This window comes from Neophocaena asiaeorientalis, unplaced genomic scaffold (assembly GCF_003031525.2).
Source record: "Neophocaena asiaeorientalis asiaeorientalis breed wild unplaced genomic scaffold, Neophocaena_asiaeorientalis_V1.1 scaffold225, whole genome shotgun sequence".
Classification (NCBI taxonomy): domain Eukaryota; kingdom Metazoa; phylum Chordata; class Mammalia; order Artiodactyla; family Phocoenidae; genus Neophocaena; species Neophocaena asiaeorientalis.
Window position 1 is genome coordinate 7,395,409 of NW_020172364.1, and position 27,313 is coordinate 7,422,721.

The 27,313-nt window shown below is 40.1% G+C and overlaps 1 protein-coding gene across 3 annotated transcripts in view; it reads left to right on the plus strand.

The window, feature by feature from the left end:
- The window catches only part of LPP (LIM domain containing preferred translocation partner in lipoma), a 625,613-nt gene that overhangs the window by 582,006 nt on the left and 16,294 nt on the right, over window positions 1-27,313 (plus strand). For all 3 annotated transcript variants that reach the window (XM_024767394.1, XM_024767403.1, XM_024767412.1), the window contains 2 exons: window positions 21,384-21,562; window positions 27,151-27,271. In XM_024767394.1, the coding sequence (XP_024623162.1) occupies window positions 21,384-21,562; window positions 27,151-27,271 (300 nt within the window). The remainder of the gene's footprint in view (window positions 1-21,383; window positions 21,563-27,150; window positions 27,272-27,313) is intronic.

A 27,313-nucleotide genomic window follows, 5' to 3' on the forward strand; every position in this document is an offset into this window, starting at 1 on the left:
GACTTTTTTTTTTAAATGTTTTTCTCCTAAAAAAAAAAAAAAAAAAAAAAAAAAAAAAAAAGCACAATTTTAGTTTCTTTCTTTGCACTCTGAGAGTAAGACCCCTGCCTAGTTAGGACATTATTATGTTAAATAAGCTATAAAGTTAATGTTTTTCCTATTTTTATTTATTTATATTTTAAAATATTATATTAGTATATTTTAGCATTTATTTATAGTATCACTTAATACTATTACTTGCTTTCTTCATGCTTTTTTTTCTCATTTTTAAAAAAGGCATAATTTACATGCAATAAAATACTCAGATCCTGAGTGTTTCTGTTAGGGGCCTCTAAACTATTGATGAAATTTGACAATTGTATACATCACCCCAGAAAGTTCCCTTGTGAATCTCTCCAACCAATATCCACCTGCCACCCTCAGAGGCAACTACTTTCCAACTTCTGTCACCATAAATTATTTGTCTTTTTAAAAAATTCAGATACGGGCTTCCCTGGTGGCGCAGTGGTTGAGAGTCCGCCTGCTGATGCAGGGGACGCGGGTTCGTGCCCCGGTCCGGGAGGATCCCACATGCCGCGGAGCAGCTGGGCCCATGAGCCATGGCCGCTGGGCCTGCGCGTCCAGAGCCTGTGCTCCGCAACCGGAGAGGCCACAACAGTGAGAGCCCACGTACTGCAAAAAAAAGAAAAAGAAAAAAAAATTCAGATAGATAGAATCACACCATATTTGGTTTTGTGTTTAGCTTCATTCAACATGCAGGTTTTGAGATACATCCATTCATCCATGCTGTTGTATCATCAGTCTGTTCCTTTTTGTTATTGAGCAGTATCCCATTGTATGAAAGTACTCCCAATTCCTTTATCCATTCTCCTCTTTTTTGATTTGATCATGAATTTATATAAGTGGGAAACATGGGGATATAAGTAAGTATTGAATCTTTGGGTCAAATCCATCTTTTGTTCAGGCCCAAAGGCCTCAGGTGTTTGTCATCTGAAACCAATCTGAACCATTAGGCATATACCTTTGCTTCTCGTAGTGGCCGTTTATTATGTCATTGTTTCCACTAGTGTCTTGTGGAATTGGGAAGAACATTGGCCTGAGAGTCAAGAAACTTGTGTTCAGACAGCAGCTCTGCCCCTGCTCAGCAGTATCACTGGCCACTTCATCACCAAGCCTCAGTTTCTCCATCAGTAAAATGGTCTGGTTAGACTGGATAACCCTTCAGCTCTTTCATCTCAGAGATCCCATGGTTCTTTGCAGATCCTTCCTCTGGGCTCTATACATCCCATCCTTATCGGTCAGTCCTAGGATTTCACTCTTTTACATCTCTGTGGTGAAGTATCCAAAGCATCAGATAATTCGACAAATATCTCTGGTCCTTATTCCTCTTCCACACCCCACACGTTCCTTTTCTAGACGTGGAGCATAGAGAAGAAATGTTGTCTGGAACTTGCTGCAAGAAAGATTTCCCTAAAAAGTGTTGGGCCTTAAATTTTCATCTATTTGTCATGTTCTTAAATACTATTAATTTGCAAAGTTAATCAGCAATATCATACTTTATTGTATTTTATATCATACTTCAAAACTACATTGTGGATGTGTACTTTCTGTCTCCCTTCCATGTTGAACCATTGTCTTTGGTGGTGGATTCTAAACTATTGACTTAAGTTTTTTCCTCCTGTTTGTAGTAATAGTTGTGTCATCTGAGTTTAGACAGCAGATAGTCAAGTGCTGGCCTACCTACATTTCAGCTAGTCCTGGGCTAATATTATTCACTTGGCAGTGTCTGTTTTACTTTAGAATTCAACTTATTAATACCTCCTCTCCTCCTCTTCCCAATTCATAGAAAAAAAAAGAAGGAGGGGGTCTTTGAAACACAACCATTCTCCCTATGGGAAATGTTTTCTATGAATTTTTTATTTTAAAGGCAACTTTGCTTCACTTTAAGAAATTGTATCTGTCCTTAGAATGAAATTAACTGGAGGGAGATGAACAGTGAAGAAGGATATTTTCCCAGCTTCTTTTAAGTCAAAATAATATAATTATTTTGGATACCAAGGGAGTTTAGAGGTTAGTATATTTACTCATATACAGTGGAAAATTCAAAATTTCATCTCTAAGCAAAAATGGATTTGGGAAGTATCTATCATTTTTATTATCCATCTCCTTGGGCATATTCTTTGCAATATATTGGACAAGAAAGAGCATGGATTTGCAGAGTTAGAAAGGCTAATTTTTTTATCTTGGCCCAGCTGTGTTCCAGTTGAATGACTTTGGATAATCACTTAACCTCTTTAAGCCTTGATATTTTTATTTGTAAATTGGGAATAGTAGTCTCTATTTTTCAAGGTTGTTTTGAGGTTCTTAGATAATACATATAAAATTCGTGGCACATAAGGCATGAACCCGATAAAGGTGGTAATGCAATTACTTTGGAGTTGTCATTTCTGCTACTCCTCATTATAACATCAAAATTAAAGCCCAAAGTTTTAATCTCTAGCTTTGGAACTTACAAAATGAAGTGTAAATTTCATGTACACACTCACAGAGTCTGAGATCTTTTATCATTGCCTTATATCTTACCAAATTGTGATTAGATCCAGAAAATCATATCTTAAAGACCTCATACACACTCTTTTCCAGCGGAGGACCAGGTGGGCCATAATCAGAATGTTTACTAAGTGACCACACTCTGTGTGCCTTGCAGAGATAAGACCTCTGTATGGGTAGGTGTCTCCTGATGGTGTAGTCGAGGCTAAGGCAGCCCCAACGTCTGGAATCCATCCTCCTGTCACTAGAAAGTGTGGGGGAGGATGGTAAAAAGCTTAAGAGAGATTAAGAAATTCAATGGGCTTGAGGGAGGATTAGTGAATTACAAAAAAGATCCACACCATAAAGTAACTTCTCACTTGCAAGAGATGCATTATTTGTCTAGAATTTTGAAATGGTCCTCTCTTCAGGTAACTGTTTGGAGTGCTTGTGATTTGTTCTCCTTGATGGAACATGAGTGGGTGTAGAAGCATATCTAAGCAGATCTTGGAGCCAGCTTCTTTCCTAAATTTCCTCCTGTGTATATACCATGTATCCCTGACAAGAAGAACACTGTTAACGGAGACAGTGTGCTCTGGAACTCAGAGCACTGACATGGGAATCGGGAGCTCTTACATCTGCTGTTTCTGTCATACTGACTCTGACCTTGGAGCAAGTTGATTCAAACACAAGGTGAAGAAAATCATGTCTGCAATGGGCTGAGAGCTCATGGGAGAAAGATGCTACATGGCTACAAATTGTTTACTATTGTGTTTGCCTCAGATAAGGAAAATGGTTACAGTTGCTGCCCAAACTTCCAGGCTATTCCTTTTGTCTTTTAAACCTAACTTTTCTCTATGAATTCTAGTCTTTACTAAACCAGAGGAGGATTCACACTGTTAACCTCAACAAAATCAACTTTAAGGCGTTTTCGCATTTGAGCTTTTATTGAGTCATACATTAGCAAAAGCACTCTTATTGCATCCCTATTGTTTTGTACCAGACACTGTGCTGGGGATGCAAAAGATGGGTAAAACTTGGTCCCTTCTCAAGAAGCTCAAAATAGGGTGGGAGAGATCAACATTCACAAAACCAGAGCGCAGTTCAAAAATGCCACAGCAGTACACCTGCAGAAGTTTTATGGATGAAGAAAGAGGTGTCAGCCAATTCTGCCTGAGAGAGACTAACTCGGGTAAGGCATCAGAGAAGAGAGCACATATGACTGGAGTCTGATGTTGTCTGGGCTGAGATGAAGTGAGAAGAGTCATATGAAGGAGAGGCATCAAGGGGGAAAGTGTAGGACATGTTCAGGGTAAGGCGAGCATCTGATTTGGCTGGACTGTAGGTTATATAAGAGGAGTGGCTGAATGTCCAGCCACTTATCCTTTAACCTAAAAGTGAACACCTCCTTAAATTTTGCTCCCTAAATGCCTCACTTGCTTTCCCTTAATCCTGGCCCTGATAGGCAGATTTTGAAAATAAACAAATAAGTATTTATGATCACAAATCATAAAATGTTATTCTCCATCCCATGAGAGTCTACAGGCCTTGATTACAGTTAATCATTTATCATGAATAATCTTGTCTAATTATTATGCATGTCTCCACCATGGGGTGATACAAACTCTCGATTGAGACCTGTGGGTATTACTAAAGCCTCAAGTCTTGTGAGTTTCCAGGTGGGGCTGAGCTGAGTGGACTGTCATTAGAATATCCAGCGATAGGCAATTGCTTGATAACTGTTTATACTGGCATTCTGCACTGGGGTGGATTCCTCTCTTCCAGTAGCTTCCACTGATACTGACATAGCCCTCTTATGGATTTTGAAGGGCCAACCTCTAGCAGGTCAGGTGTCAAGCTGCTGGAGGTAAGAATTTTTTTTAGAACATTAGGACTTTCTTTCCATTAACAGCTTTATGAAGTATAATTGATATATAAAGAACTGCACATATTTAATGTATAATTTGATGTTTGGACAATGCAAACACCCATGATACCATCCTCACAATCAAGATAATAGATATATCCAACAACATCCAGAGTTTCCTTGTGTCCCTTTTGTTTTGCTTTGCTTTTGCTTTGTTTTTTTGTGGTAAGAGCATTTAACATGTGATCTGACCTCCTAACAAATTTCAAAGTGCACACCACCAGATTATTAACTATAGACATTTATGTTGTAGAGCAGATCTCTAGAATTTACTAGCAAAACTGAAACTTTATACCCATTCAATAAGTACTTCCTATTTCCCTTTCTTCCCAGCTTCTGGCAACCACTATTGTATTCTCTGCTTCCGTGATTTGACTATTTTAGATACCTCGTGTAAGTGGAATCATGCAGTATTGGTCCTTCTGTGACTGATTAATTTCACTTAGTATAATGTCCTCCAGGTTTATCCATATTGTTGTGAATAGAAGGATTTCATTCTTTTTTAAGGCTGAATAATATTCCAGTGTGTGTGTATGCCACATTTTCTTTATCCATTTGTCTGTCAGGAGACACTTGGATTGTTTCCACACATGGTCTGTTGTGAATAGTGCAGTGTGCATGGAAGTGCAGATATCTCTTTGAGAGCCTGATTTCAATTTGGAATCTTTTCTGTAGGGCATGTCATTCAGTCATAGAGAATGTGATATAGACCTTAGGTGTCATCTAGTCCAACCTTTTTTCTAACATAAATGAGAAAACTGAAACACAAAGAAGAGGGATGACTGGACATCACAAAGCAAGTGTATTCGGTAGAATTAGGTTCAGCTGGAGTGACAGAAATCAGTGATGAAACAAAACAGTGTTGATTTCTCTCTATGGAAGGAAGTAGAGATCCAGGACAGTGGTAGGCAAGGACCCAGTCTCCTGCTGGTTTCCTCAGCCATACTCAGCTTGTGGCTCCTACTGAGGGGCCCAAGATGGCAGCTCCTGCATCCCAACGGACTGAGACCAGACCCCTTCCCTCTGAGGACACTTCCATTCCATCTTCAAGTCCCTAGCCAAACTTACCTGCAGGGAAGGCTGAAAAATGTCTTATCTATTCAGGACAGCTGTGTACCTAGCTAAAATTTGGAGGTTCTAAAGAAAGATGGGAAGAGCAGCTATAGAACAACTATCAAGGCATACCATGGCAAATTCAGGACATTTCCAGGACTAGTATTCTGTTTCCTGACTCTAGATTTTTCTCACAGAGATGTGATCTTTAATTAAAGCCTATAGACCACTTTGAAATGTATAAATTCATCATTGTATGTGTCCATACAACATGCAGTATTTCTCCTTTGCTTAAGATATTTTTGTATTTATTAATCCCTAGGCCTTGTAGATAGGAGTCAGGCAGACCCACATTTAATTCCTGTGTTCCAATTTGTGACTTCAGGTACATACGGATTAAAAATATAAACTTGAGTTTTTTCTCCTCTAAAATAATGATAGTATTTTATCAGTGGCATTGTTTTAAGAATTAAATGGGATAATACCCATGAAAAGGCCTAGTCCAGTGCTTAGTAAGGAAGTAGGTATCTAGTGCTGCAAACGTTAGTTCCCATCTCCTTTCTCCTCGCTTCCTCGGGTTTCCTCTGGGGCCACCTCAGTTTCCTAGGAGGTCGTTGAAAGGAATCTAAATCCTTGACAAAACTCTTCTCCAGATACCCACAATAAATTTGTTTAGATGCATCATCAGTTCTTTTTTACTTTATAAAAACTCACATTTCAGACAATCTTCAAAGATCGGGAAGCTCTGGCACAATCGTAGAACTTTTTAAAAGTTATGGATGTCTGAGCCCCGACCCCAGAGATAACGATGAAATAGGTCTGGGAGTGGTCCGGGAATCTTTAGTTTTTAAAGCTGTCTGATGAGTCCGTGCTGTTCTGTTGTAAACAAATCAATATGGTGGCAGATTGGAGTAGACAGAAACGGGGAGGCTGAGAGGCCAATTAGGAGGCTACTGTGATTATACCTAGGTGAGAGATGATGGAATAATATGGTAGAGAAGGAGAATAATTGATGAATTTACATATTCAGTAGGCACAATAGTAGAACTTGGTGCCTCACGGGATGCAGGAAGAGGGAAGTTGATACTGAGTTTGCTGTCAAACATCTTTTAATAGTAGCAAAATTTTAGCTCTTGAAATATACCTAACTTGAACTTACTGGTTTGAGGTAAAAGATGAGAAGAAAATATGTAAAATATGATCGTTAACATTACTAAAATTTTTTGTTATCTGGAACAGTAACCCAGATCCAACAAGGTAAAACATAAGAGAGACAAAAGTCAAATCTTATTCTTAGCTTTAAAAATTAACTCTCCAAGTACATATGAGGATCATTTAATTTGACAGACATTCATGTCAAAAAAAAGAGAAAAAAGACTTTTAAGGGAGACAGTTTGACCCCAAGATCAATAATAATAAATAAGACCACAGCAAAGTAAATGCACCTTCAGCAGCACTCATATAAAGAGGAGCGTGTGGAAGAGGGGAAACGGTAGTTCCTAGAGTGATGTGTTTATTCCTGGGGCCCACACATTGAAGGGAACTGGTGCAGAAGAGGATGGTCAAGAGGATAAGATGAAAGAAATCATGTCCCTTAAGTAATTGTTGAAGGAATCCAGGTGTTTATCCCAATAAAGAGAAGGCTAAGGGGAGGGACAATTTTTTTTAGTATTCTTTAAGGCTGTTATATAGAAAAAGCAACAGACTTGTCCTGAGAGGGCGGAAATAGGGCTAATGAGGTGACAGGTATTTAAATTGATATAGTAAAGAATATTCTAACAATTAGACCTACTGGTAGAATGGACACCTTCTGAGACAGTCTGCTGTGACTGGACATGGCACAAGCAGTCCCAGGGACTGGACAAGTGTTGATTGACTGAGGATGTTACAGAGGGGATTTATGGATCAGACAGATTGACTGGGGCAGATGGTCCCTAAGGTCCTTCTCACTTTGATGTTACTCCATGTTGTATGTGAAGTTGTAGCCCCTTAATTTTTTTGACAGTACAATTAACTAGGTGATTTGTCTTTATTAACTGATGCCAACGCTAAGAGAAAGTTGTTATCTTTTCACATGTAGAGATGTTAAGAATAGTACTGGAAGCTTTTGAAGAAAAAGATCTCTATACATATAGTTCTGTACCAGTTTATTCTCAGGCTATTACTGGGAATAAACAATAGCTTTCCAAATCTGAAAAACACATTATCCCCCCGTATGGAAGAGGAAGGTCTATTTTACGTTTATATGGTTTGGGCATTATTGTTACTCAGAATGCCTTAGCTGAATAAACCTAACTGGCCTCATCAAGTTACAGGATATTAACTTATGTGGCCATGTCCAGAAGTTAATATTTATTCATTCAAGTATTTCTTCAACAAACAATCTCTTCCATATTTCATTCACCCTCTTTCATGGTAGAAACATACATTTTTAATTGTTATATTGGAAGAGCTCGTAATCAAATATGGAAGCTGTGCTTATGTTTCAGTTACTATGGTTACATGCCTAACTACTCCAAAACTTAGTAGCTGAAGAGAACAATCAACATTTATTATCTCTCACGTTTGGTGGGTCAGGCATTTGATAGCATCTCAACTGAGCAATTCTGGCTTGGGGTCCCTCATGAGATTCCTGGATCTGAGTTCTCCCAAAGACTTCTTCACCTATACGTCTGGTGCCCAGCCTGGGAATACTTGAGTACCTGTTCTAGAACAGCTGGGCTTCTTCAGGCATCTCCCTCTATCTGCGTGTAGTCTCTTCAGCGTGGCAGCTTCAGGGCAGCTCAGCTTCTAACATGACAACTCAGGGCTTCAAAGGTATGTGTCTCAAAACAAAACCATCTCTCATTTTATGAGTAGCACTGGGAGTCATACAGCATCACTTTTGCCGCATTCCATTGGCCAGGCAGTTACAGATGTCCTCCCAAGCATCCATTTCTCCCTGATGGACTGTCAGGGTCACACTAGAAGAGGAGTATATGGGATGAGATATGTGTTGATGTCCCATCTTTGGAAAGTACACTGTGTCATAGCATATAGACAGATGACACTCTACACAGGGTCTGTGCTCTAATGAAGGTATGAACAGTGCCGTGAAAGAACAGAAGAGTAGGGAAGTGATTAGTAAGGAAGGTTGCATTCACATGCCCTGGGTCATAAAATCTGAGCCATCTAACTTGTTAAGAAATGTTCAAGGCAGAGGCAACCGTGGATATAAAATCATGCAAGAACAAGGCGTGTGAAGTGTTAAAGAGTTTGGATTGACAGGTTAAAGACTGTATTGGGGGAACGGTGGGATAGGTGCCTGGAAAGGGAAGGGAAGACAATATCCTGAAGGGCCTTGAGTGTTAAGTTGAAAAGTTCAGCACTGGGGAGTAGTGACTGGCTTTAGAGCACAGGCGTATTGGATGATGCTCTTGTGTAATCTCCATCCACATTCTTTCCTGCCTTTGATAGTAAACATATCATCTCTGTTAAAGTTTGCTTCCTAGTTTAAACTGAACGCAGACTCTAAACCATCAAATCATTTTAGTTTTTTTTTTTTTTTTTTTTTTTTCCCCCCCCACAAACAACTCTAGGATGGCATGCATTTGAACAAACCCAAAGTGATTTCACTCTTCTAATTTTCAGAGCTCTTGGCTAGATGCAGAGTGAGAAATTCATACCTTTTTCAAGTAGCGTGGGTTCTTTTTTTCCCAATTCCTCTCATCCATCTGGTTCTCTGGAGGTCTTGGAATACAGGAAAGTGTTAGTTCACTGTGCTGAAATCCAAAAAAGACTGCTAAACTGTGAAAGAAAATTTGCATTCCAGAGACACTGAAAGAGTTAGTCCACCACCCTTCTGTAGCAGCAAAGAGAAAACATCTGTATTTTCTGTCCCCTTTGTTCTTCAGTAGTTACAGAATGGAAAACCCTATATTCATTGTTTCTGCCTTTCTCACCTACTTAACGTAAACCACTTTCGGCACGGTGAGGGTAGAGAGAGGAACCAAAACATGGAATTATTTTATTTCTTGGGTCAGAAAATATTACCGCCAAGATACAGTTGAAGGAAAGGAAATCACTTCACCGGCTTCACTTTGTGCTCTTCAGAAGGTCACGTTCTCGTGAATAGGTGCCGGAGCCCAGTGTTTGACATACACATTGACAGTGCTCTGCTCAGAAGGAAACTACACAGTCGCAGCAATGATGTTGCCATGTCGTCATGGTCTTTCTAAGTGATGGTGCTGTCTTTTGTCTTCCACCAGCAGAAGTCTAATTAGAAGGGCTTGTTTTCACCAGAAGCCAAGTCATTGCCAAATCTGTTAGACTGATCTCTAGAGAATCGAAGTTAGCTCATGGCCCTCTGGCTGTTCCCTTTGCCACTCCCAGGAGTTAAAGGCTTAAAAGTTTTCTTTCTTTTGAAAGAGGATCAAGTTTGGTTCAAACAAGCTTTTCTGTCATCCCCAGAAGTACAAGGAGAGACCTTCTGTGACCCTAGTTGTTTGGCCCGGACCACTTATGGCTTGTTATAATTTAGGAAGTAATTGCAATTCATAAAGCCAGGTAGAAGATAAACATCTTGGCAGAGCTGAGTTTCAGGCAATTCTGAAGGGAACCGACACGTGAGCAGAATGGTATTGGGAACATTTCTAGTCTCTGCTTGCAGTTCTTGATTCTAATGGATGATTCACAATAGATTTAATTCGGATCTGAAATGCACAGGCAGGCAGTCATTGCTATGTATACATGGGGCTGAAAACATCATCACTGAAACCCCAGTTTTAGATTTTGCCCCTGGATGGATCAGTTACCCATGGTAGACAAATACAATAAGTTAAAAGAGTGTTGTCCTACCTACTACGTTGTGTGATTAACTTCAGGTCATTTATATTCTTAGCGAAGTTTGTAGCACAGACTTTTCTGAGAAACATAACTCTTGCTGAGGTAAAACCAAAAAACCCAGGAATTGGAAGAGAACTTAGGTAGTTAAATGTCATTTATTTTTTTCATTCAACAAATACTTATTAAGTGCCTGTTATATGTTAAGTACTGCTCCAAAGGCTGTGAATGCAGCGTGTCTCAGGCTGGTGGGGAGATAAGCACTAAGTATGTCAGCAACTAAATCCAGGAGGTGATATCAGATAGTAATAAGGACTGTGAAGAAAGTAACAGGGTCATGAGCTAGAGTCTGGCTCAGGAGAGGGGACTGCTTACATAGTGTGGTGATGGAAGGCCATCTGAGGATGGTGATGGAATTTCAGGTCTGTCTATGGGAATAAGTGCTATTGGATGACTCTTGGGAGTATTCATTCCCATTCACTCATTTACTGACTTAATAAAATGTTTATTCTGTTCCTTCTGTGTGCCAGTCATTTTTCAGTGAATTAGGGGTGAAGCAGTGGACAAGACAATGAGCCCTGCCCTATTGAAAGTTTTGTTCAGCCTCAAAGCAATCATGGAGTTTCGAGGGACCAAGAGGTCTATTAACTTAAGTCTCTTATTTTAGGGGTGAAGGAGTTTAGGCCCAGAGGAGCAGATGCTTTGCACATGCCTCCCTGCCAGTGGCTGGGCTTTGCAAGACTAGAGCACAGCCCTTGGCTTAGGGTCATTTCTCTTTGTCACTGTACCATGCGGGATTTCCATAAACATCTGTTTCAACAATTCCAGTTTCAAATAGTGCTGGGCTTAGTATTGGGACCCAAAGATAAGTCATTTTCCCCATCAGGACCTCCTGTCTACTCTAAATTGAAGAGAACATGATTGAGGGTGATTAAGATGGTGCCTCACAGGCACAGGTATCGGGTTTAGTTAGGGATCCTGCCAAGTGTATCTGCAGTAAACTACATGTTGTTCCATGAGGATTCTCTGTGTACATCCTAAATGCCTGATATGTAACTGGTCCATCACTTATTAGGTGTTCCAGGTATGTAAAATTATAATAAGAAAAATATCTGTTGAAAACAAAACAACAAAAATGAAAGGAAAAAAACACACTGTATTTTCTCAAACTCCATATACATAGTATTGTGGATGTCTGTGTGTACAGATTATATTTTCTTCTCTCCAGTAATGAGTAATACAAAGTAACCTCTCAGTTGATTAGTCAGAAACTGAAGAACTAATAATTAGGTTCTGTTCTCACGTGGAACAGTAATTTTACCCAGAGAAAAGCACTTTATGACAATATTTTTACATCTCTTTACATTCTTAAAGAGTGCATCTTACATTTCTCATCTCATTTAATTATCACAATTCCGGAAGGTAGACAGGACAGGATAATTATATCTCATTCTATGAATGATAAAATTGACACTCAGATTATGGAATTTTGTTCAAGATGCCGTGATATTCTAGCTGCTCTGCAAAGTGTCTGCCTCAGTGAAACTGGTCTGAATGTCTATTAATAACCTCTGTTTACAGGTTGCAAATAGCAGGCATTATAAAAGCTGGACCTAATACATCATGCCATGATGCTGAGTTTAGGATTAGCCCCTCTGAGTTACTGGCCAGAGAACCTCTATACGTATCAGTGTGAGACAGCCTTGTTTTGACAGTGACAAAACCCCAAATAATGTAATATACTCCACCTAATGATTTTCCATTGGTCGTGTAAATAATTGTCAATAACTAATCAACAAGAGTTGTCATATTCTTATTGTTAACAAGGGCCGGAACACCAAAGAGAAGTTTTGGTACTCCAGAAAGGATTTAGTATGGGGTTTGGAAAGAGCACTACATAGAAGCCAAGGTAATTGGTTAGAAACCTTGGTTTCTATACAGTGCTCAGCTCTCTCACTAGTTTACAACATTAGGCAATCAACTTTCCTGAATGCAGTGTCCTAGTATATAAGGTGAGAGAGTTGGGCAAGATGATTTTCATAACTTTTTTCAAGTTCAAGCAAACTGTGTATTTGTGAAAGGCTATAGCACAGCAGTTTGCTAAAGGTTAATATCTCCATTCAATGTAATTGCCATTAAAGGGAACCAGATAGCAAGAGATAGGAAAAATCTGTTAATTGGAGAACAGTGTGAAGTAGAAGAATGAACAACTTTGTCTTTGGACTTAAAAGACATAGGGTTTCAAATCCAGCCACATTTATAGGCACATGGAATATAACAGGGGTAAGAATTCTACCATTCTACTGACTGTTGTGGAGATCAAATGAGGTCCTGGCTGTGTACAGTTACTAAACTTTAAAAACTACCAAAGCAAAGTGTCAGTTTTTGTTTTGAGAGTATAAAATGATGTAAATTACTTTTATGAAGAACTGAGGTATTTAAGTGTTTGAGGTATAATAATTTTACATAAAAGGAAGAACAGCTTTTCCACAAAATTCTCCTGGAAGTAGGGGGGAAACCTCTTAGGAATCCAGGAGCCCATTTTATGTTATTATGTAATCCAGTTGTCCCAGAGTATCATGCACAGAATTCCTTCAATAATCCACTTCTTTAAGTAGAGATGTAAAATATAAGAGATTTGATGGTGAAACAAAAATTGGAAATGTAGTGCTTACATATAATAATTAAATGATCAAGGAATGTCAAATTAATTCAATCTATGTTCTACTCTCCTAGAATTTGTAAGAATTACACAAAACTAACATTTATTATACAGCCAGGCACTGTGTACTTGTTTTCATATATGTGATCTCATCTAGTCCTTACAACACTGCCGTGTAAATATTTTCATTCTCCTATACTACATGAGGAAACAAAAGATCGAAGAGGTCAAGAAAATTGCCTAGATTTCAAACCCAGGTCTCTTAAATCTACCAGTAATTCTCTTACCTCACATAACAGACTCTTCTCTGGCTCCTGAGTTAACAAGTCCCAACAGACTGTACCTTAATGATGTTGTAAAGGGAAATCTATGGTCTGACTTAGCTTGGAAGGAAAGGAATTCTACTCTTTTTTTCCCCCTCTCACAATGATCTCAGTGGAGTGCTGTGATCTTTTAATTTTGCTCCTGGCATAAAGGTCTGACACTCTCGTCAAGTCCCAGCTCCCCCATCATTTTTCTCAAGGGTTAGGAGACGTTCAAGATAACTGTTTTTGTTTGGAACAAACTAGCATTCCACAAGGGCTAGTTTTTAAGGTAAAATCGCACCTCTCTGGGCCTGAAGGTATAGACAAACTAAATGTCCTTTAATGGAGATTCTTTTTTTAATTCGATAAAGCTCAGATTGTAAGCCCAACCTAAGTGCTTCAGAATAAACAGGAGGGCATTATTTACTTTGTGAAGAATGTGATTTGTGGCTCATGGCAAAATTGAATAAAATGATCTAATTGTCTTGATGTTTGTGTCCTTTCTGTGGGTTTTTTTCCCTTGTGATTTTAAGACACATTTCTTAATTTTAAATCCAGTTTATTTAGTTCAAATATAAACAGAAAATCTTATAAGAATTGTTTTCCCTAAATTCTGTGTTAATAGTCACACGTTTTGTTTGAGTTAGTTTAACACCAAGACACACGTCTCTAGCAACGTTGAGTTCCCTTTTACCAATGCTGCCCAGTACACTGATTTTGTTACAATATTCTTCCTGTGAAATGAATTTTGTCTCAGTGTAGGCATATCTGGGACTTATATAATGAAGACTTTTGTTATAACACAACATTAATTCCAAAAAGTGTTATAATGTGGGTTTTTTTTTTTCAAGAGCCAACTCAAATCCCACTTAGAATAGATTCCCAGAATCGTACATCACCACCACATTGCCTGCCTCACCATTCATAAGTAATTACTCTCTTCTCTGTGTTCCCATCACACATTACTCATTCCTCTGTAACAGCAATTTGTTGTGCCCTTCGCCTCTAGTCAGTTATTTACAGAAGTGTCTACCTCTCCTACCATGGTGGGAACCTCTGAGGGCAGGCATGGTGTCCGTCTTTTCTCTCTTCAGCCGTACCTGCCAGGATGTTAAATGTTTTGTCCCACTCTTTAGGCTTCCTGCAATGTTAAATTATGTGGGGAGGCAGCTCTGCTCATCAGAAAATTGTGTGAAAAGTTTTTTTAAAGGGTATTTATGAGAAAGCTGAGGTAACACAGGCGTTGGATGCAAAGAGTTGTGCTCAAAAAGAGTAACAGAAGTGACAAAAATAAGAATGTTGAAGTCCTTTTACTGAATTTTCAGTTACATGTTTCATAGCTGTCATTTTGTGTGTGGCGGTAATGACATCAAAAGAAAATACATCTTGATGTATTTATCAAATGTATAGCATTTGATAAATTGACTCAAAATTTTTCCTGTTTTGAAAAATCAGAATTCTCATCTACAGAGTAGGAATTTTTATTCTAATTGGAAAATCACAGTCATAGGGATGGGATATCACTAGGCTTACCATTGTTATTTTCAGACTGTTATTTTCAGTCTGTTTTGAAACACGTATTAGATACAAATACAGTATAGATTTAGATTAAGATATAGATATAGGCAAAGGACATTTGCAAAGTGCACAAAAAACTTTCAGTAAGTAATGCGTGCCTCACTGGGAGGCAGAGCTGTTGGGCAGTTTTGTACTGCAGGCTTATTAGGAAAACTACCAAGATAAAATGATGTCTTCATTTGTGAAGGAAACCCAGAAGTACTGTCATTACCTGGGAAGCCTTGATTACCAGAATCAAGAATAAGTTTGTATTCCAGAATTAAAGTAGGTAATACAATTATTTGAGTTTAAATAATGTCAGTGGCATTTCAACGGAGCTTGCTGAGTCATAGCCCTGTTCTCTTCTTACTGTACCGCGTTGCTGTTCTGTTGGGAACACCTACACTTAGGCTGTGCTTCCCAACTTTTTTCACATCACGATTCATGTGGAAAGTGATGGCATTCATTCAGCACACTGGCGTGAGTAGATGAGCTTCGCTTGGCCCAAGGTGACTGCTCAGGGACTATGGAATCTCTGGCCCCTTCTGACCCCCCCCCCAAATATGGTATACCTGGGGCCCATTTGAGGCACACTGTGTCTTAGCCTGCCGGTTGAGAAGCTTTGCACTAGAGACTTGTTTTGCATGATTAAATAGAATAATTTTATTTTATGTCAAGTATCCAGAGTTTATTCGTGATGAAACCAATATTTGTGGAGCATCAATTTTATGCAAGGATACTGTTGTAGATGCTAGGGATCCAACAATGAATTTTCTGTCTTACCCCGTGGGAGCCAATGAAATTGACAGTAGACGAACTATCTTAAGATCTCAACGTGAGGGCTTCCCTGGTGGCGCAGTGGTGGAGAGTCCGCCTGCCGATGCAGGGGACGCGGGTTTGTGCCCCGGTCCGGGAAGATCCCACGTGCTGCGGAGCGGCTGGGCCCGTGAGCCGTGGCCGCTGAGCCTGCGCGTCCGGAGCCTGTGCTCCGCAACGGGAGAGGCCACAGCAGTGAGAGGCCCACGTACTGAAAAAAAAAAAAAAAAAAGATCTCAACGTGTTTCCTCTCTTTATTTACATGCATGTAGCTTACAGGTCGTCAGCCTTATATTTGTAATGTGGAGTATGTATGTCTACTGAAATATGGAATAGGTATACTGTGATATAGCAGTGGGGTTATCCACTGGATGGAGAATTAGACCTATACTCTAATTCCAGATCTTCCACTAGTAGTTTTCCCTCTCTGCACCTTAGTTTCTTGAATCTGGTAGTTGGACCAGACGGATGGGTTTTAAACTGTACTATATGGATTCCCCATAGGCTCCATCCTTTCCTGTTCTTTATCCAGAAGTGATTTTGGACTCTTCTGGATATGCTTCTTTGATAAATTGTTTCCCTGAACAAAGGATTATGGAAGAGGGAGGCAAGTGAGGGAAGTTGAAAACTGCTAGACCAGAATAATCTCTAAAGACTTTAAAAAGTCTCATATTTTCTAACTCTCCTTTTTTTTTCTTTTTATTCTTAGCTCAACAAGACCAAAACTGTATGTAGAACATGAGATGTCACCCTTAATCTTTCCAAGAGTCTTTTCTGCTCCATTATTGCTTTGGTACCTTAAAAAAAAAAAAAAAAAAACAATAAAGACTGAATATAAGATCACATTTTAATTTTATGAAATGAAAATTTTAACATTTCTAAATGTCAATACTTTATAGTCTTCCAAATCTTCAAATATTTATGTCTCTTGATTTAAAATCTTCAACAGCGACCACACATACACCTAAGTAATATATAAATTTTAGAAATATTATTTTCCCCATCATCTAACTAGTAGTCAATGCTTATGTTACCTGTATGCTTCATTTAGATTCAGATGATTCTTCCAGCTCTTCTGACTGTGAATTAGAGAAGTTATTTATACAATATCCAAGGATAGAAAAGATACAACCAGATTGTATCTCTAATTTAAAAACAGTTGCATTGGGGAGTTTTGTGTACAAGATTTGTTGATTTTATTTTCACTTTCACTTAACTTTTTGTTTTTAATCACAATTGTATTGCCATCATTTCAGAGAAGTTTATAAGCTGCGCCTTTTAGCAGTTAAATAATTTCTTGGTTTTTCTGCTACTCTTAACATCTCCTCTTGGTAACCACAGTCTCATTGAAGTAACTGCTTAAAACATTTTCAAAAAATTCTGAAAAATCTCCAAACAGGGCCTAGGATTTTTAAAAAGCGTAAAATCCAGACTCTTCATTCAGCTTAATCCAGAAGGTGTTTCACACCTGGTTACTTGTTGCCTAATGTGTGTCATGGACCATGGAGGTCCTGGGCAAGGATGCTGACTGTTGTGGATGCTGTATCGCACTGCCCAGACCCCCTTCAGGACTGAGGCTCTCACTCCCCCACTGGCTGGGATTGACGGTTCACAGCTGAGTCCCTCTCTTCTTCCTTGCAAGCAGCCCGTATCCATTGGCTGGCAGATGTAGGGATGTAAAAGCCCTACCCCCTAGCTTCAAGGAAAGACAATTCTGCAGAGCCATCCTAACTCCAGAGTTCTCCGTGAAACCATCAAAAGCCTTTGTTATAACTGAATCATAGTTCAATTCCTCCCTCTATCCAGATGCTTCCTGTTCTCACCCACAGGCATGAGCTCAAAGCCACTCTTCAATAACTTCTTTAGTGCAAAGCTCTGTTTCAGAATCTGATTCCTGGCAAACTCAACCTATGACCATAGCTCCACACGGGGAGAGCAGGGTGCCACTGTTTGGTCACTGAGGTTGACATAAACCTTTAAATCAAGGACATTATAATATTCGGTGTCATAGAAGCATCATACAATGCTATGGGAGTGGAAGAAGTGACTTATTTTGCTTGGAGTATAACAAAGGAAGAATTACGAAAGGTTTTGCAGAAGACGTAATGTTTGAGCTTAACTTCGAAGAATGAGTAGGTCTTCTCTAGACAAAGAAGGATGTGAGGTAGTCTGGGTTTGTAAAAGAACACAGCTTATTAAAGATGTGGCAGAGAGCTCAGTGTGGCAGCTGGAAGGTGGGCTCCACGGGTGGGGTCCCAGTAGAGATGAGTTCAGAGCCAGGCCATTAAACACTCTACTGATTTTGAAGGTTCTTATGCTGGAGTGTCCTCTTCCTTCCTAATTCCCGTCTGTCAAACTTGGCACCCCTACTTCACATACAAGATGTAATTTGAGTAGATATACTTAGAGACACCCTTCTTCCACTTGTTTGCTTGAAGGCTTGTTATTTCTTTTTCTATTTTCTTAAATACTATTTTATTTATTAACCGTTTCATTTTAACCTGCTTTCGAAAAGCCTCATGTTTATATAAAGAGTGTATCTTTTAGTCTGGCTTTAAAATAACCTTCTATAAAAAGACACAGAGATCTTTCTCTATCGTGCTTAAAATTCTACCACTAGCAATTTCTGGAATTCCAAGTGGTAAGGTACAGTAAAGTTTAGATAGTCCAGATTTCTAACACATGAACCCTCGTTTCAAGCCTCAGATGAAGGGTTGTCCAGTTGTTTTTAGTATATCTCTAGTAATGGAAACATTGACCTTTACCTGTTTCTGTTAATACTGATATATCACGGAGTAACAAAATTGCAGAGTTGGAATTAATCATTGTTTTACAGGTGAGAAAACCAAGGTCTAGAGAGAAGAAATCATTTACCTAAGGTCATACAGTAGGTGTTGACAAATCCAGAGGGACGATTCATATTCTTCATCTAGCAACTTTGTCTCTCTATGGCTACATAATGAATTCATCAGATACCTATCTGAATTATTGGGAGGCAGGAAACTGGGGTACCAATCCATCCTCTGCCCCTAATCATCTCCATGACTCAGGTCCCAGCTGTATCAGTCTTTCAGGTCTGTTTTCTCACCTGGGAAATAATCAGAGGTCTGGACTAGAGGAACTCTCAGAGCCCTCCTCCCAGACATTTTTAGAGTCTTTATCCTTTCTTTAGGAGCAGATATGTCTAAGAGTCCTAGTGGGCCAGTTGAAGACTGAAAGCAGAAGTAAAGAGAAAGGGCTGAAGAAGATTCACACGTCCTCCTCAACCATTTGCTAGTCCAAGCTTCTAGTCAGATGCATTCTTGGAGCCTTTATTTTCTGATTTAGGGGCATTTTACAATAGTCTCACTTTAGGTATATTTTACACTGTTCTTCCTTTGTAGCAGAAATGTTCAGATTACCTGTTCTTTAAACATGGACCATAAAGTCTTTTCTTAGAAACTGACTCTACCTTATATGCTGCTGCTGGTTTTGAGTAAATGGGCTTGAATCTCGCAGCCAAGCCTCAATGCAAACAAAAATATTTTCTGGTCAAGCATTTTCTCGTTTGTTCAACTCCATTACAGGGTTGGCTTTAAAAATAAAAAAAAAAAAGTTAGAACCCACAGAAGAGCAAAACACAAACCCTGGGAAGACAGTTTCCAGCCACATTAGCTCAGATCACCAGGGTAGAAAAGAACCAGGGCCTTCATTGTCGAGACCATCGTCATCTCCACTCTCATCTTATGTTCTTCTGCTATTTTAATTTCACCACTTCAAAATAGGGGGAAAATAGGTTAATAGTTTCCATGAGTTTAGACTGTGACCAGAGGCATACTACGCAATTTCAGAACCTCCAGCAACCGCAACTTGGAGGAGAGTACGGTGATGGATTTACTGTCCTCTGGATTCCAGAGTTAGGGGCATCGGGCCAGCACTGTGATGCCAAAGTGGGATGTAAACAATATTCCTTCCTTCGTTCTTTTTGCACATATTCATCCTGAGTTTCTTTTTATTCCAGGTAGTATACTGGGTGAAGCATGGGACAGAGAAACACATTCTTAAGACATAGTCCCTGCCCTTAAAGAATTGCAGTATATAGTAGAGGAAATAGACATATGTGCAAATAATTTCAATACAGTGAACGCTGTGAGTGCTTTAAGCAGCATGAATTAAGTGCTCAGGAAGGGGAGAGAAAGAAGCAATTTATTCCAACTGAAGGCATTGAGGAAGTCTTTACCGCCTTCTGACCCGTACCTTGAAAGGTCAAAATAGCAAATTGTGATTCCTTCTAGGCATTAGCCAATGCACAGAAATATGGAAGTTTCTCATAGGTTTGAACAAAAGTGAGCCGTCTGAGATATCAGGGGAATCTGAGCCTAAAAAGGGAGTTTGCACGTCAGGTAAGGAACGAGCTATTTTCACATTGTGGAGCCATATAAGTTTTTCTAGCAAGAAAGCTGCTTGGTCACATCCGTGTTTTAGAAAGGAAACTGGAAGTCACTGTGAGGATGGGCAAGTGTTACAGGAAGAGAGATGGAAACAAGAAGCCAGTCAGGAACTGTTGCTGTAGTTGTCATCATCACACTAGTTATCTACCTATAGGCACGCCTTGCCTCATGCCCATTTAAAGGTTCTAGTGGTAAGAGGGAAATTACTCCTTGATTTCCACATCCCTTCGAGTTCTGCATGTTTCTAATCAGATCCCCATCCCAGGTTTATTCTAAATCGTAAACTCATTGAGTCAGTCCAGACTTCTCAGTTGGAATATAGCATATTACATGTGAAACATGGCTGTTGGTAAGAGAGCATGGTATTCTAGGCAAGGATGGAAAGTTAACAGCTAATTGTATCAATCTTTCTGAGTCCTGACTCAATAAATGGTATCCCTTTTAAAAAGGGGGGGGGGGGGAGATTTATTTTTAAAGATGAGCATATTTTTAAAGCCAAATAAATTGACTTTCTTAATTCATTTCTCAAAACTGGAACCCCTCTAGGTTCAACATTTCCATCAAGAGTTCACAACACTAAGCGTGGAGATGGTGTTTGAATCAAGACTTTATATGATCAAAAGCCTCATTGATTGTGCTGAGCTCTGATTGGGTTCTGCAACCAGCATGCTGTCTACAAGTCTGGGTCATCAGAAAGACCACTCTAAAATGTTAAGATCCTTGGTGACCCCACTAGGATTTTGATGACTAATCAAGTTTTAGAAGTAATAGAGAAGTATTCTTCCAGTGGAGAACCTGGATTGTGTAGTTCAGGGGTCAAGAAACTATCGCCATGGCCAAATCCAGCCTGCTTTTGTAAATAAAGTTTTATTGAAATACAGTCATGCCCATTTACTTACACACTGTCTATGGCTGCCTTCCTGCCACTACAGCAAAATTGAGTTGCTCTAACAAAGCTAGAAGTATTTACTACATGGGCCTTTACAGAAAAGTTTGCTATTACCCCTGCTGTATTGGAAAGGAACACGAGTAGAAGTCAGACAACATGAGTTCTAAATCCTAGATTTGCCACCCAGAACCTGCATGACCTTAGAAAAGCCACTTGATCCATCTGTGTTTCATTCTCTCTGTAATGAAGATATATACTCTGCCTTCCTCCAAGTACTGTGATAAGCACATGAGCCCATGTGTTCTGTAACCGTGCTTGTCATGCTGTAAGTTACTACATAAATGGAGCTCTTCACGTCTTAGCCTAATGTTGGCATTTTTCTTTTCCTCCTCAGAATACCCTGGAGCAGTGCAGCGTGTGCTCCAAGCCCATCATGGAGCGGATTCTCCGAGCCACTGGGAAGGCCTATCATCCTCACTGCTTTACCTGCGTGATGTGCCACCGCAGCCTGGATGGGATCCCGTTCACCGTGGACGCTGGCGGCCTCATCCACTGCATCAAAGACTTCCACAAGTAGGCAACCTACTCTCCCTCCTGCAGCCTAATTGTCCTCTTGGGGTCTATTCTTACTGCCTGTATCCGGGCTTCACACTCTTCTCTCTCCGAGCTATAGGATCTCCGGATTTGGTGGGACGTTAAAAAGAGGTTATTTATCCCCTCCTCCAATGCAGGAATTGATATTAGGTACTCCATGTGGTCCTCCAGCCTGGCCTCTGCTTCAGGACTTCCCTGGGGCTTATCCATCACATCTTTGTGTAGCTCTAATTATGAGGAAGTTGGCTTAGCCGCAGAACATGTGTACTGGAAAGAGGCAGGGTCCTGGGGTAGCTCTCCCTGGCCTAAACATGAACAAGATATGTGACAGTGGACAAATTGCCCAATTTCTCTGAGCTCTTCAGTTTGGTCATTAGACCAGACCCTGTCTTAAAGCTTCCCATCTGAGACAGCCTAGGGTTCTCTCTAGAGCTGACCTCTACGTCTTGGCCACTCTGCATATAGGAGGTTATGGGAGGGACTGGCACAGGGAACAGTTCAACCCCTCTTGCTAATGCAGCCTCTCACATATTTGGAGGCTATTTTATGCCATTATCAGCATATTCACACCCTCTGCTAAGCTCTACCCCCACCCAGGTCTTCTCTTCCTCAGGATATTTTCTAATCTTTCGATGACAATTAAAAAGTAGAATCTTAAGGTCAAGACCACTTAACTGATGGGCCTGGAAAAGTATGTCACCACTTCCTCACTTCTCTAATTTGTAGATCCCTCTTTATTATAGCTGGAGTTTTCATGAAAATTGTATAGCTTTGCATTTTGCTTATTCTTATTTGGCCAGTTTGTTGGCTAATTGGTTGATCACATTTGTTGCATATTTCTAGGAACCATACGACAGCTATAGATGTGGTTTGTAAATGGCAGACACGGAGGCTTCTGGCTCGTGTTTGCTTCGCAGTGGCTTTAAGAACAGTCTGAGGCTCTCAGAGAGATGAAGCTCACATGGCTCACCAGTTTGGGTATCTGTTCTATGGCCTCCAGATGTGCAGTCTTGTGGGTTAATTTTCACCGCTCTGTTGACTGTCAGCAACTGGGAGGTACTTGTCACAAACAGTCTGGGGACCTGAGATTTATATTTTTTAAAAAAAGAGTTTCCTGACCACTTTTCAAGTAGCAGGGAAAGTGAAAGCCTCACCAAAAGATGTGAGGCTGAATAAATTTAAAAAACAAAACAAAACCCCAGAGGCAGGAATTCTCGACCTGAATTAGACAAGAAAGGGCTCACTTTGAAAGGGCAGTCACAGCATAAATTGTACTTCGCGTTATTGATATTTTTAGCTTCTAATTACACATGAGAAAAAAAAACCTGCATCTATTTAAAGGAAGTGAAAAGATACCATTGGGGAGGGTATTTCTGTCACTGTTTCTCTCCTTTCTTAGACTTACCCTAATCCAAGAAAGACTGATAGGTATAATCAGAGCACACGTTTCTGTTGCTGAAAAAGACTGATATGTTACACCCCTCAATTAAAACAGGAAATCAATTCTGACAAATGTAAGTTTATATCTATGCCATTTATCTTTCATTTCTAGGAGTGGGGAGCATAATTAGAGACTTGTGACTGGTGACATGTGTGTGGGTCTGATCACTCCAGGAAGGCAGACTTGAGCAACTGAAAGGGAAAAAGAATCTGAAATCCCCAATGCTTCCCATCACCGCTCATTCAGTGGCCAGTTAAAATACAAATTATTAAAAATCATGTTGTCTGCATGATTGGAAGGTATGCAGGGGGAGAAGCTTTTTGATCTTTTCTCCATTTCCCAAAGAAGAATAAAAGATACATTTTACAGAACTCCGTTTCTGAGTCTTGAAAGGACTGGAATAAAAAGCAGCTACAAGTCCAACCCATTAGCCGTGTCTTAGCCATGGACATTGCATGGCTAAGAAGAGTGGACTGCAGAGAGGGGAACATAGCTGCCTTCTGCAGATTCCTGGTCATTCTGAACAGCTCTCCCATTTGTGAGCTTTTGGGAGATGTATTTCAATTCTGTTCAACCACATCTATGAAGAGCCCTCTATGTGCCAATTACTGTGCTCAGTGCTAAAGGAGAGAAATTGCATAGGTAGAACTACGTAGAGAGAAGCCCCTGTCTGCATGGAACTTGCCAGGAGGAGGGGAGAGAATAAGTGCAGATTCTGTGTGATAGGCACCAGGCAGAAAAGACTGTAAAGGTGACGATGTGAGGCACAGGCAAGGGCTTGAGCTGTCAGAGCCAGAAGATATTACTCGGCCCTGGGATCTGAGTAGGCTTCTGGAAGCAGAGTGTTTTAAATGGGAAATGGAGATTCTTGGCAGAAGGAACAACTCAGGCAATAACGAAGGGCCCAGAGTGAAGAAGGGCTCTCTGCTTTCAAGAAAGATCCGCTTGGCTGAAACTAGAACAGCCTGCGAATAGAAGCTATGGTGAGATGCATGAGGCCCAGGAGAAGGGATTTATCTCTCCTGCCTAGAAACCCGTCCTTTAAACTGGTGCTTCCCAAACTTCAGTGGGCTTACAAGTCACCTAGCGATCTTGCTAGACTGCACATTTTAGTTCAGGAGGTCTGCCTTTCTGACAAGGTCCCAGGTGGTCTTGGACTGCACTCTGAGCAACAGGCTTTTGAAATGCTATTTTTAAAGCCTTGCTTATGGGCTGTCCCCTCCATAACTGCCATCAGTCAGGGTTGGCCCAAATCCTCCATCCTATTAGGCAGAAACCCTTTCCCATATGTCATTTCAGATGACTGCTCAAACTAGTTACCTGGCAGACTGCCTGTATCGCACCCTCACCCCCAAAACACGCACGCGCACACACACACACACACACACACACACAGACTTAGTTTCCATTTCACCTAAATGGCCATCTTTCAAGGCCCAGCTCAATTTTCTTCTACTCTAATAATCCTCCTCTGATCTCAAACGCTCCCTAAACCCATGTTTGAATTTATATCTCCTTCTCTATGTTTTATAGTTCTGTAAATTCACTATAGATAGCACTTTACATAGCCTGATTAGTAAAAAAAGAACACACACACACACACGCACACACGCTATTTTACAGTAACCCCCTTAAATCATTTTTGCAATATGGTAGGATACGTATATATGTTAATAGAACAAATGCAGAAATATATAGAACTCCCTCACCAGTGTGATTGCTGGAGTTTGAGTTTATTTCTGTATTCCCAGTGCCAGGACAGTGAGCTCAGAAAAGCAGATTGATTTAACTGACCCTTTCACTGTGTTGTCTTTATTCCACTATCTGTGCTTTCTTAGCAGGGATGTTACATGCATCCATTTATTTGTTTACTCAGCATCCATTTGTGGATTGCCAGAAATGTGCCAGGACCCAATGATTAAGATCATCCCTCTCTGAGCTTTGGCTCCCATGGCTGTAAGGCAGCAATGATAAAAGTATTTCTTAATAATGTTTGCTATGAGTAAAAAATAAGGCTCAGGGTATAGAGTGCTTAACAAGGCTTGGCGCAACAATAAGCACACAATTTTAACCATCAGAAGTGTTTTTATCAAATTAATTTTATTATTATTGTCTGCTTAGTGAGCTGAGCCTTGAAATAGACCACCTGGGATTTTTAACAGTCCTCCAAATGCCCGCCAAGGAACACAGTGGGGACGGTGGAAACCACTTCCTGTCTCTTCACTTTGCCTTTTCCCATCATAGAAATGAGGCCAATTGGTAAGAAGAAATCATTACTCAGCGAGAATACAGTCTGTGCCTTTCCAGAGGGGAACCTTGAGATTGAACATAAAGGCCTGAGCAACATCTTTTTACGTGAAATGTGGCAAATACTTCATTCCATTAGATATTGCCTGACTTTCTACCTTCTGCACCAGCCACACTAGTTATTTCTAGAAACTCAGAAATAGAGCAAATCCTGGCCTTTGGAAGCTCACAGTTTTGAGGTCTCCAAAGATATGCAGATAATTACTGCTAAAATAGGCAATTTCAGTGAAAGATATTTTATCCTCAAGGAGTTAGTAATCCTCCTTGGGGACATTGGGGAAGACTCACAGATAAAGTGATAGGCAAGACACACTTCTGACCTCACAGACTTTACAGTCCCATTGGGTTTGGGGAAGGAAATTTTGCAGCTGATTCCAGAAGGCTGCTTATTTCACTACTAATGACCCAGATTCAAAAATCATCAAGTAGTCCAAAGCAATTTTTTTTGCCACTGAGTATGAACTTCTTGCATAAAGCACCAATTATAACAGCTCTGATTACTGCCGCAATTGTACCACGATCCTTTAATTTTTTCTTTCATAGCAATCAATTGATCTACTGCTTAATTCATATTTATTTAGATTGCAGCCATACAGATGCCTTTTGGGTGCTGCTAGGAAAATTAATATGTACATATAGAGTATAATGTATGTAAAGATGCTTTGACAACCATAAAGTGCTCTGCAAAGAGTTAGAGTACTATCATTATTTCTTTTTAAGTCTCTCTACAAATAGATACATTTTAACATCATTAATCTTAAAACCATTACTGAGCTGCTCAGTCAAACTGAGCTGCTCAGTCTTTCTTTTGTAATCTTTTCAGTTCTTATCCATGTCCGTTTCAAATCACGTCTCATTTCACACCTTCATAAAGACCACACCTAATTTCCAGAAGATACATATGGGTGCACAGCCTATATTTGCAGCCTATTAATCTGTTACGAGAAAAAAAAATGTTACGGCCATTGGTTATATTAAGGAATATTAAGAGATTAGGAAATATTAAAATTCCTCACCAAGAGTTAACCTCAAAAACATATGTACATATATATGTGTGTGTGTGTGTGTGTGTGTGTGTGTGTGTGTGTGTGTGTGTGTGTGTGTGTGTGTGTTGGGTGGTATATTCATATACACATACCCTTTGGAAGTTCTAAACTCCTTTGAAGAACAGAGAACTGGACAGCTTTATAATTTTTTCTTTTTAAACAAAAGTTTAACACAACCAAAATATAGGAATTGCAGATTTGGCCATAGGAAGTTTGGTATAAAGAGTATTTAAACTCGCTAACCTCTGCTGCTTTGAAAAGATACGTATTTGAGGTTTCTCGTGTTCATTCCTAGAATTCAAGACACATTTCAAAGAAGAGGCTTAATAATTGGGAATGAGGCAAAGTAACCAACCTCGGGATACTTGGGTAGGGCCTGGGGAGCACATGCAAAAGTCAGAAACAAGTAGGGGCCTCCTTGCCTCTCTGGCTGACCTGGCCAAGCCCAGGGTTTGTGTTTGCGATCTATCCACAGGTGAATCCCACGCCACGGTAGCTCTTCATGCAGAAGCAGTCCACACACTCACTCCCCTACCTCACCAGATATCATGGTGTTTATCATCTAGAAGGACCTCAACAGTCACCAAGTGTGAGTCCCTTATTTTTAGCTGAGGAAGCCGACTCAAGGAAAGTGACTTTTGCTCAAGGTCACACAAGACAGCAGACCAGGTGTCCTGGCTCTTGGTTTACACCTTTTCTTTTCACCTCCAAGTCTCATCTTTTTGCCAGTGTCCATGCTCATTATCTAACCAGAACTATCTCTCCGTTTTCAGGAAGTTTGCCCCCCGCTGTTCTGTGTGCAAGGAGCCTATCATGCCAGCCCCCGGCCAGGAAGAGACTGTCCGGATTGTGGCTCTGGATCGCGATTTCCATGTTCACTGCTACCGGTGTGAGGTCTGTGGTCAGTGCCCCCTCACCCTGCCAGGCCCACTAGAG